At 40.8% G+C, this 12,107-nt stretch overlaps 1 protein-coding gene across 1 annotated transcript in view; it reads right to left on the bottom strand.

Annotated features, from left to right (window-relative positions):
* LOC132826225 (paladin-like) overlaps positions 1-11,819 on the bottom strand; it is a 119,262-nt gene extending 107,443 nt beyond the window's left edge. The window contains exons 1-2 of the mRNA XM_060841908.1: positions 11,653-11,819; positions 5,001-5,103 (exon numbers count right to left, since the gene is read on the bottom strand). Coding sequence (XP_060697891.1) covers positions 5,001-5,103; positions 11,653-11,819 — 270 coding nt within the window. The remainder of the gene's footprint in view (positions 1-5,000; positions 5,104-11,652) is intronic.
* Between the last annotated feature and the right edge of the window lie 288 nt (positions 11,820-12,107).

The raw sequence follows: 12,107 nt of genomic DNA, 5'->3' as shown, positions 1-12,107 counted from the left end.
AGTGAAACAACATCACACAGGGCCAAGCTCAAACTTCCTAACTACTTTCATGAAGAAATGGACAATCTTCTAGATTATTCTGTTCTGTAGAAAGTCTGTGTTTGTGAGTGCATAAGAGAAAATTAATTGCATGGCGCTATTTTCAATAGCACCAAGAAAACATGCTTCCACCTCAGTATCACAGGAGGTATCACAGGTTGCTTCCAGTGTGTGTGGCACGCTTTCAGACAATTAGAAGTTTTTCTGTAGATGGATCCACTACATGTGCTCTAAAAAATTGAAAGGACTAGGCGAGATATCAACAGGCTGACACAACCATGCATCAAATGTACCGAGAGGAAAGCTTTTCATATTCATCACTGAGAAAACAAGACTTTTCAAGCAATTGGACCATTTTGCACTGTTTAAAAAGCTACTCAACAACTCACAGCAAGGATCATTACTGTGAGACAGAGTGGCACTGAGAATCATTGAATGAATCAAAGTCTGCTTGCTACTGCTTGAACTGCAGTTTGCTATAGAGCTGTAGTACAACGCAGCCAGAGATAACCAGAATCTGAAAACGTCACTCTGTCCCGTTCTCTCTGTGGGTGAAAAGGCAGAAATACCAAGAACGCCAAAAGGAAAAAGTCTAACAGAAATGCTTAGGTTCAATGTATCAACTACCAATATGAAGAACAACCATTACATTTACAACAACAATACTTTGCTGAAATAAAAAGGAACTATGAGAGATAATTTAATTCACATTGTTATGAGGCCTCTAATCTTCAGAATTTTGTTCCTTGTCTATATTATTTTCCATATATCTATATCAAACCATCTGTCTTTTATTTGTAAAAATCATAAATGTGTGTGTGTATGTATTTTAAGAATTTAAAAGGGTGTAAATGAAATTGCATTTCTGTAGATTAGAGATCCTTTCTCTTCTCCACAATTTGTTAAAGTAAAATGTTATATTAAATAGTGTTAAACTGATGTGAATTTCTTTTGTTCTGAATAGAGTTTGTGAGGCAACTTAGCTGTCTCGGTGGTTTTGTAGGAATTCTATAAACTTTGCAATGGCTTTCAGAAGCCGTTGCTGGTTATTGATGCACTCCTCTCACTCACGTCACAGCAGAAGACCCAGGGCCAGCAGCACAAAGAGAACATAAAGAATAGGATGATCATCCTCCATCGCATTCAGATTCTGCAAGTCACTTCAAAGACACCAAGTTGGAACCTCACCATCTTCCATAAAAGTCAACTGCACAATGACAATACAAAATGGCTGCCATTGCAGGCAGAATGAGCGGTGTAGGTTGTAGATTTTTCTCTTCACGAATGGAGTAAAATCGTTTGCTGGGTGCAATTACATTCATCATGTCACTGCTGATGCAACCATGTCACAGATCTGGCATCACATTGCACTTCACCAGCAATGTGATGCCAGATCTGTGACATGGTTGCATCAGTAGTGACATGATGAATATCACTCCTGATCCTCAGGTCATACATTATCGGAGGATGAACATTGCAAATTATGGCCTCAATAATCATGACTCTGTTAAAAATCACACAACGGTAGTTTATAATCTAACAGGTTTATTTGAAAGTGCAAGCTTTTGTCCCTTCAAATAAACCTGTTGGACTGTAAGCTGGTGTTGTGTGATTTTTAACTTTGTCCACTCCAATCCAACACCAGCACCTCCAATCATGACTTTTACATTGTTCGCATTAATTGCTTTCCTCTTATGTCAGCAAAGCAATAGTATTTAGACGCTAATTTAAAATTGTCACCTTGGTTTTACATTTCTGAAACAAATTCCATAGCTAAGACCTGAAGACAATGCTTTGGAGCTGCTACCTTCACATACTGTACTGTGTTTATGCGAGGACATAGTCTGTGATGTTCAAGGGTACCTTTTTGATTGGTTGGGGGGAGGGTAGGGGTGGTTAACAATCACAGTGGACTCTTGCTGAAATTCTACCTCGCCAATTCAGCAAGAACAGTTTGGTTGTGCAATATATATTTGGATTTTGAATCATGAAAAGAAAGCAAATGGAATATTATCCTTCATTTTTAGAGGGATGGAGTTTAGAAACAGTTAGGTTATGCTGCAGCTGTATAGGGTGCTGGTGAGGCCACACCTAGAGTTCTGTGTACAGATTTGGTTTCCTTACTTGAAATGTACTGGCACAGGAGGGGGATGTACTGGCACAGGAGGGGGTGTAGAGGAGACTCACTAAATTGATTCTGGAGTTGAGAGGGTTGGCTTATGAGGAGAGATTGAGTAGTCTGGGACAATACTCATTGGAATTTAGAAGAACAAGGGGGCACTTTACAAAAACATATAAAATTATGAAGGAAATAGATGAGACAGAATCAGTTGTTTCCAATGGTAATTGAAAATAGAACGAGGAGGCATAGCCTCAAGGCAAGGGGGAGCAGATTTAGGACGGAGTTGAGAAGGATCTTCTTCTCCCAAAGGGTTGTGAATCTGTGGAATTCCCTGCCCAGTGAAGCAGTTGAGGCTACCTTATTGTATGTTTTTAAGGCAAAGACAGATAGGTTTTTAAAGAAGTTAAGGGTTCTGGTGAGCGTGCGGGTAAGTGAAGCTGAGTCCATGAAAATATCAGCTATAATCTTGTTGAATGGTGGAGCAGGGTTGAGGAACCAGATGGTCTACTCCTGCTCTTATTTCTCATATTCTTATGTTAGATACCTCAGAGGTCCTTACTGACGATCTTTGCAAAAGCTTCATGTCACACTGTGGGTGGACATAATCTGGCTCTTCATTGTACCGATAGTTAAATGATGTTCTCTTTCTAATGATTAGATTAGATTAGATTCCCTACAGTATGGAAACAGGCCATTTGGTCCAACCAGTCCACACCAACGCTCCGAAGAGTATCCCATCCAGACCCATTTCCCTCTAATGCACCTAACGCAATAGGCAATTTAGCATGGCCAATTCACCTGACCTGTGGGAGGAAACCAGAGCACCCAGAGGAAACCCATACAGACACAGGGAGAACATGCCAACTCCACACATGCAGCTGCCAGAGGCTGGAATGAAAACCTGGTCCCCGGCGCTGCAAGGCAGCGGTACTAACCACTGAGCCACCGTGCCACCATTTTCTGCTGATGCCTATGCCATGGGCATCACTGAAGTGGATTCCTTGTGGACAACACAAAGGAGAGAGCAGTTTGAACATTGTCAGCAAGCGCAGTAGATACAGCAACCTCCAGCACATAGCTTCCAGAAGTGAAGAAGGTGAAGAGCTACCAAGGAGATTGAGAAAAATGACCAATTCACATGTACTGACCTTGCCATTATTTTGTATTGCTGTAATAAAACAGTGCAGGAACAGATTAAGGATGCCTCGGGTGATCATCACTGCTGGAGTAGGTCTGGCACTCCTTTCCCAGTGGTTGTCCATGTTACAGCTGGCCTGGATTTTTAAGGGTAACTGGGAACCTATATGGCATCTCCCAGTCCTCCACCACAGATATATCCAGGATGTCACTGATATTATTTTCTCAAAGTCACAACTCTTTATTTCCTTTCACTGTGAGGAGGAAAATCAAGAAGCCCAGGCAGTAGGATTCTCCAATATCACTGGCTTCCCTCAGAATCAGGGCACTATTGACTCCAACCCCATTGATTTGAGATTGCCCAATCACAATTTACAGATTTTATCAACTGTAAAAGCTTTCTGTTCATCAATGTTCAAATCGTATGTGAACATTGGTGCCAGAATTGAGAGGTCCTGGGTTCTGGCCTGTTCATTTTGACAAAGTAATTAATCACTGAGACCATGAGATCTTCTTCTGTCTGGGGCAGAGGAGGTGCCTGAACATGGACAGTCCTCTGAGATTCAGAGAGCTAGGGCAGCTGCAGAGACAGTAATCGGCTCACCAGATTGTGCTCCCGAGTCTAATCTAGAAACAGTACCCACTGAGGTGAAAGTTATGAGCTGTGGTGGGTGTAGGTGAAAGCCGTGTTGGTGCATCCTCTTAGGGTCAAGTGGCTTCCTCTTCAGAGGCAGAGCTGAGGGTTTCCAGCGTGGGCCCCTGCGAGGGGGTTTGCTAGGTGCTGCTAATGCTTGCATTACAACAGAGAAGCAGTTGGTTGTGTGACAGAGGTTAAATTAAAGCTTACGCAGTTTAGAAATGAGTTAAAATTGGTGTAAAGGGAAAGCTGTGCAGCACAGAATAATGAAGCTCACTGAGTTGGTTCCCCTCAAGGTCTCCCTTTTTACCAGATGAGCGGCCGTTCTCTTCTGCAATCAAATCCATTAGTTCATGGTTGGCAACATAAGTCACTGTAAATCATGGCAGACCAGCAACATCAATTTTTTTCAGAACTTTAATTAGATTAGATTACTTACAGTGTGGAAACAGGACCTTCAGCCCAACTAGTCCACACCGGCCCTCCGAAGAGCAACCCACCCAGACCCTTACATTTACCCCTTCACCTAACACTATGGGCGATTTAGAATGGCCAATTCACCTAACCTGCACATCTTTGGACTGTGAGAGGAAACCGGAGCACCCGGAGGAAACCCACACAGACACGGGGAGAACATGCAAACTCCACACAGACAGTTGCCTGAGGTGGGAATTGAACCTGGGTCTCAGTGCTAACCACTGTGCCACCGTGCCGCCCACAATTTTAAAAAGTCATTTTGCGTGAAGATGGGAAAATGTTTCAAAATCACAAAGTTTCCAATAGCATCATGTAGGACCTATCAATAAAAAGTCCTCTGAATTGTTTTCTTTCAATTCAAACATGCCCCCATATTATAAATTCACCATAGATGCTGAAACTTTTTCTAATGTGACTGTATTATAAATGTATCATTTAGATGATACTTAATTTTTAATATACCTTACATCGACATTAGCAATTTACTCACAGCATAACGCAATAATATTTACCTATGTTTCTTTACTCTGTGAGAAATTGATGTTCAAAGTGTACAAGAACATGCATCAGAGAAAGCAGGTGACTTACCTGGACAAGGTAGTGCTCAGGTAAATTATCATTCATGCAACCAATGACGTAGTGGGCCTTGTGAAAATCATCATGAACTTGAAATTCTTCCTTCAAGTTGTACCTTAGGAATAAGCAAAAGGTATAAAAAAAGCACCAAAAAGATGATCCGGCTATTGACATATTGCTGTTGTGGCACGTTGACAGGCACAAGCTTACTTTTACATTTCCAAAATTATAACAGTGATTACACTTCAAAAAAATATTTAATTGGTTAGAAAATGATTTGTAATACCCTGAGGCCATGAATGTACAAATACAAGTTATTTCCTTTATAACGCCTGTTGTGTAACTCGAACAGAAGGAAGACTCCAGTGCCCTTCCAACTTCCAGTTGCAACAGAAACATTTCCTAGTTTTAAAAAGAATGGCCACGTAGATTTGCATAAATCCATCAATGCGACAAATCGATAATATCAGAGCCAATTTCATGAATCTCATTACCCATCTTGCTGATAAAATATCACATTAGGAATTACAATGCATGCACATCAATGATAGTGCACTTAGTCTGGAGAGTTCATTGTGTTATTAATGAACACCTAGTCCAAATATTTTCTTTTCCCAATGCTGAAACTCCTACCTTGATGAGGACAATAAAAGAAAACTCTAAATTATAACAGCACCTCATTATCTCTTTCAGACCTTTTAAATTGTGGCTATTGATTTGTAATTACTGTCTCTATTACAGGCAAAGCAATTTTCACAACCTCAGTAGGCATTACCTGGATAATGAGATACCAAATAGAATTAATGACTGCATTATTAACAACTAAATCCTAGCCAGACTAAAAGGATTTTAAATAAAAGAGTAAGGATGAAAAGGTATTTAACTCAAAGAAAATATACAGAAAAAGTAAATGATACTGTGTTAATCTAGTTCATAAGAAGCAGAAGAAATAAAAAATAAGGCATTCAATAAGGTTCCCCATGGGAAACTGGTTAGCAAAGTTAGATCTCATGGAATACAGGGAGAACTAGTCATTTGGATACAGAACTGGCTCAAAGGCAGAAGACAAAGGGTGGTGGTGGAGGGTTGTTTTTCAGACTGGAGGCCTGTGACCAGTGGAATGCCACATGGATCGGTGCTGGGTCCACTACTTTTCATCATTTACATAAATGATTTGGATGTGAGCATAAGAGGTATGGTTAGGAAGTTTGCAGATGACATCAAAGTTGGACGTGTAGCGAACAGCGAAAAAGGTTACCTCAGATTACAATGGGAAGTTGATCAGATGGGCCAATGGGCTGAGAAGTGGCAGATGGAGTTTAATTTACATAAATATGAGGTGCTGCATTTTGTGAAAGCAAATCTTAGCAGGACTTATACACTTAATGGTAAGATCCTTGGGCGTGTGGCTGAACAAAGAGACCTTGGAGTTCAGGTTCATAGTTCCTTGAAAGTGGAGTTGTAGGTAGATAGGATAGTGAAGAAGGCGTTTGGTATGCTTTCCTTTCTCGGTCAGAGTATTGAGTACAGGAGTTGGGAGGTCATGTTGCGGCTGCACAGGACATTGGTTAGGCCATTTTTGGAATATTGCATACAATTCTGGTCTCCTTCCTATCAGAAGGATGTTGTGAAACTTGAAAGGGTTCAGAAAAGATTTATAAGAATGTTTCCAGGGTTGGAGGATTTGAGATAGAGGGAGGGGTTGAATAGGCTGGGGCAGTTTTCCCTGGAGCATCGGAGGCTGAGGGGTAACCTGGTGGAGGTTTATAGAATCATGAGGGGCATGGATAAGATAAATTGACTAAGTCTTTTCCCTGGGGTAGATGAGTCCAGAACTAGAGGGGATAGGTTTAGGGTGAGAGGGGAAAGGTATAAAAAAGACCTAAGGGGGAACTTTTTCACACAGAGGGTGGTATGTGGATGGAATGAGCTGCCAGAGGATTTGGTGGAAGCTTGTACAATTGCAACATTTAAAAGGCATCTGGATGGATATATGAATAGGAAGGGTTTGGAGGAATATGGGGTGGGTGCTGGCAAGTGGGACTGGATTGGGTTGGAATATCTGGTCAGCGTGGATGAGTTGGACCGAAGGGTCTGTTTCTGTGCTGTCCATCTCTACGACTCTATGCCACAATGAGTCAGAATAGGAGCCGCACAATGAGTTAAGGGTTGGCACTGCTGCTTTACAGTTTCAGGGACCCGAGTTTGATTCCATCCTCAGGAAACTGTGTGGAATTTGTACATTCTCTCCGTGTCTGCATGAGTTTACTCTGGGTGCTCTGGTTTCTTCCCACTGTCCACAAATGTATGGATTGGGTGGATTAGCCATGGGAAATGCAGGGCTCTGTGGATAGGGTAGTAGGGTGTGTTTAGGTGGGATGTTCTTTGGAGGGTGAATACGGACTCAGTGGGCTAAATGGCCTGTTTCTGTACTGTAGGCATTCTACAGTATGAGCCTGCTCTGCTATTCAACAACATTTTCCTTATATCAAAGCCTGCCATCTCAGGAGAACCTTCACTGCTCTACCTTTGTTACGAGTATATTCTTTCCTTGGTAAGGAGACCAAAAATTGCACTTAAAAGGCTGGGTAAGTTCTCATTAAAGCCCTCTGCAGCTACAGCAAGACATCCATGCTCTTGCATTCAAATCCCCTTGCAATGAAGTCCAACATACCATTTAGATCATACACCACAAAAATAGATCCTTCAGTTCAACTAGTCCACGCCGACCATGTTCCCGAACTAAACTAAACTCACTTCCCTGCATTTTGCCCAAATCCCTCCAAACTTTCCTAATCATGTACATATCCAAATATCTTTTAAATGTTGTAACTGTTTGTTTTCCTAGCTGCAAGCTGACCCTATTTGGTTGCCTTCAGTGACTGGTACACAAGTGTTCCCTGGCCCTATTTCCCAAATTATCACTGCTTAAGTAATACTCTGCCATTCTGCTGTTTATCCTACAGAGATGGATAACTTCATCATACTGCATCTGCCATGGCTTTACGCATTCATTAAATATGTCCATATAACTGCAAAATCTCTTTATTTGCTTCTCATCACTTACAATTAATCCCAGTTTTGTGTCTTCTAACGATTACATTTGATTCCCTCAATCAAATCATCATTTGAATAGATGGAACCCAAACATGGCTCCATGAGGTATCCCAATAGTCACTGCCTTCCACGCCAAAAAAAGACACGTTTATTCCTATTCTCTGTTTCCTACGTGCTACCCAATTCTCAATCCATGCCAATATATTACCCCAATTACATATGCTTTAATCTTCCACATTAACCTCTTATGTCAGATTTTATCAATAGCTTACTCAAAGTCCAAATGCACCACAAGCATTGGTTCGCCTTTAGCCACTCTATTAGTTATATCCTCAAACTATTATCTTACTTCACACTATGTTAATTTACCCCATACTTGATTTGAAGGATGAAGTTTTAAGGTTGGTTTTATGGCATCACAGGATCAACACTGACAAAGGCTATTCATCTCACTGTGTCTGTCGGGGGGGCAGAGGTTTAAGTTAAACAGTTGGTGTCATGTCCTTGTTCGCTCTGATTTAATAAAAGCATTTTCAAATATATATATAAAACTCCCTTTCGAAAGTTAATATTGCATCAACTTCCAATGTCCTTTCTAGAACATAATAACACATTGCACAGACTAGGCTTGTCGTGCATTAAAAACAATAGATGGAAAGATGATCTAATTGAGTTTTTGAAGATGACTAAAGCAGTTGATATGATACAGGTATCCTCCGCTTTTGGAAAGTTTGCTTTGTACTACTTCGCTTTTATAAAAGTCCTACATTAGTACTTGTTTTCACTAACTGAAAGAAATCTGAAAAGGATTTTTGCTTTTATGAGAAATTTTTCCCAAATAAATTAATGCTTCTTCGCTTTAGGCCATTTCAGCTTACAAAAGTTATCATAGGAACACTCTACATGTGGATACCAAGGGATATCCATACATTGAGAGAATCTCTTATCTCAGTAGAGGTGTTTCAGATAAGTTTTAAATTAGAACTGGACTGTTCAAGGGTAATAATGGTACGTACTTCTTTACACATAGATTAGTGGAAATTCACTTAGGGTGGCACGACTGGATCAGTGATTAGCACTGCTGCCTCACCGCACCAGAGACCCGGGTTTGATTCCTGCCTTGAGTGACTGTTGTGTGGAATTTGCACATTCTCCCCATATCTGTGTAGGTTTCCTTTGGGTGCTCCACTTGCCTCCCACAATCCAAAGATGTGCAGGTCAGGCGAATTGGCCATGCTAAATTGCCTATCGTATTAAGTGCATTAGTCAGAGGTAAATAGAGGGTAGGGAATGGGTCTGGGTGTGTTAATTTTTGGATGGTCAATGTGGACTTGTTGGGCCAAAGGGCCTGTTTCCACACTGTAGGGAATCTAATCAAAACTTATTGACCCAAAACGCTGTTGAGGTCAAACTAGCTGAAAACTTCAACACTTCTTTTTATAATGCCATGGAAGTGGAGATTACAGATATTAGGTGAGTAGAAGCAATTAAGATACAGATCAGTTGTGATCTAAATGAGTGTTGGACAATTTCAAAGAGCTAAATAGCCAATTCATGTTCCTGCATACTATTGTTCAAATGTTCCTATGTACAGTGATAAGCCAGCTAATTATGCTCAGAAAGAGAAATCTGACAGCTAGCACCCACATCCCCTGGGCATCCTCTATTAAAGGTGAAGATCAAGTTCACACTGAAAGGATTCAACTTGATTCTGGACTATAATATGCTCGTCACAATTTGAAATTATTTTAATACACAAATTTTTAAAATCCCTGTTTTCATATTGAAATTTGATGTGGGTTAATTTAATAGTGTAACACAGCCTAATATCCATACTTGCCCAGCTACTGAGATATTATAGAAAATATAACACGTTAAATGTTTGAAAATAAAAACAGAAAATTCTGGAAATACTCAACATTTGTTGTGAGGGAAACAGAATGAACCTTTCAAGTCGTGATCTTTCATTAGAATTGGAAAAGGTTAGAAATGTACCAGCTTTTATGGAAGTGAAATAGAGTGGGTGGAAAAAATAAAGGGAGTGTCTATGAAAAGGTAAAAAGCTGGAGACATCAAACAACAAAAGACATGGCAGGAATATCGAAAGGAAGTGGCAATGGGACAAGTGAAGAAGTAGAAAATGTATCCAAAGGAGGCATAAATGTCAAAATCATGAATAGCTAATATGAAGAAAGATAAGAGAGTTAAATACCATAAAATGCAAGGGAAATTAAATAAAATGTGGGGTTGGGGTTATGTTCTGAAATTGGTGAACTTAATATTGAGTCCCAAAACCTATAAAATGTGAAAAACAAATCCTATCCCTCAAATGTGAATTGATTCACGCTGGCACACTGCTTTAGGATGATAATAAAATTGACATTGTGAGAGCAAGGTGTACAGTCAAATGACAAGCTTGAGTTTGCATTTACAGGCTCAGTGGAGCCACACAATCTGGGCTTAGTCTCCCCAGTGTAAAAAAGATCACATCATATGCAGTGGATAAAGTAACTTTAATTGAAAGCGAATTGCTGCTTCACCTAAAATAAATATTTGGGTCAGTGAGAAGAGGGAGGTTAAAAGGGCACCTATTATATTGCCTGCATTTACATGAAGTAGTGTCACGGAAAGGTGACCGCATATTGGGTGTGATTGAGGAGTCATAGAATCATAGAGATGTACAGCATAGAAACAGACCCTTTGGTCCAACCTGTCCATGCCGACCAGATATCCCAACCCAATCTAGTCCCACCTGCCACCACCCGGCTCATGTCCCTCCAAACCCTTCCTATTCATATACCCATCCAAATGCCTCTTAAATGTTGCAATTGTACCAGCCTTCACTACAGCCTCTGGCAGCTCATTCCATACACGTACCACTCTCTGTGTGAACAAGTTGCCCCTTAGGTCTTTTTTATATCTTTCCCCTCTCACCCTAAACCTGTGCCCTCTAGTTCTAGACTCCCCTACCCCAGGGAAAAGACTTTGTCTATTTACCCTATCCATGCCCCTCATAATTTTGTAAACCTCTATAAGGTAACCTCTCAGCCTCTGATGCTCCAGGGAAAATAGCCTGAGCTTGTTCATCCTCTCCCTATAGCTCAAATCCTCCAACCCTGACAACATCCTTGTAAATCTTTTCTGAACCCTTTCAAGTTTCACAACATCTTTCCGATAGGAAGGAGACCAGAATTGCACGCAATATTCCAAAAGTGGCCTAACCAATGTCCTGTACAGCCGCAACATGACCTCCCAACTCCTGTACTCAATACTCTGACCAATAAAGGAAAGCATACCAAATGCCTTCTTCATTATCCTATCTACCTGCGTCTCCACTTTCATGGAGCTATGAACCTGCACTCCAAGGTCTCTTTGTTCAGCAACACTCCCTAGGACCTTACCATTAAGTGTACAAGTCCTGCTAAGATTTGCTTTCCCAAAATGCAGCACCTCGCATTTATCTGAATTAAACTCCATCTGCCACTTCTCAGCCCATTGGCCCATCTACTCAAGATCCTGTTGTAATCTGAGGGAACCCTCTTCATTATTATTGTGATATCTAAACCTTCACATCAGCAGTGTCTTGCCCCTGACTTCTGTTACTCACGTAATTACAACAGGTGCCACTTTGTTGGTGATGATGGATTTTGCCAAGCCTGCCGCAGTGTTAATATCTTCAGAACGATTGTCAAATCCAGACGGTTTGGCATCCCTGTCACATTGTGCTTGGATGGTTGATGTAGTCTGCTTGCTGGTGCTGGCAGTGGTGCCCATAGTCAATTAATAGCTAAACAACACAAGTTAACAAAAATCAATTTCAGAACTGAGATTAAACAATAATTCAGCTTCTCTACTACAAGTGGCAATATCTTTGAATTTGAATCAATCATGAATGGTAGTGGAAACTAACTGGAGGTGGATGGTCCACAAATATCTCCACCCTCAGTAGTGCTGGAGCTAAGCACATCAGTGCAAGGGATAGAACTGAAGTATTTTCCACAATTTCAGCCAGAAGTGCCAAATGGATGATCTCAACCTCCTCCAGACATCTCCAGCATCACC

Source organism: Hemiscyllium ocellatum, chromosome 2, assembly GCF_020745735.1.
Source record: "Hemiscyllium ocellatum isolate sHemOce1 chromosome 2, sHemOce1.pat.X.cur, whole genome shotgun sequence".
In the NCBI taxonomy this organism is placed as follows: domain Eukaryota; kingdom Metazoa; phylum Chordata; class Chondrichthyes; order Orectolobiformes; family Hemiscylliidae; genus Hemiscyllium; species Hemiscyllium ocellatum.
The sequence above is the reverse complement of the archived record's forward strand: the minus strand, read 5'-3'. Positions and strand labels throughout refer to the sequence as shown.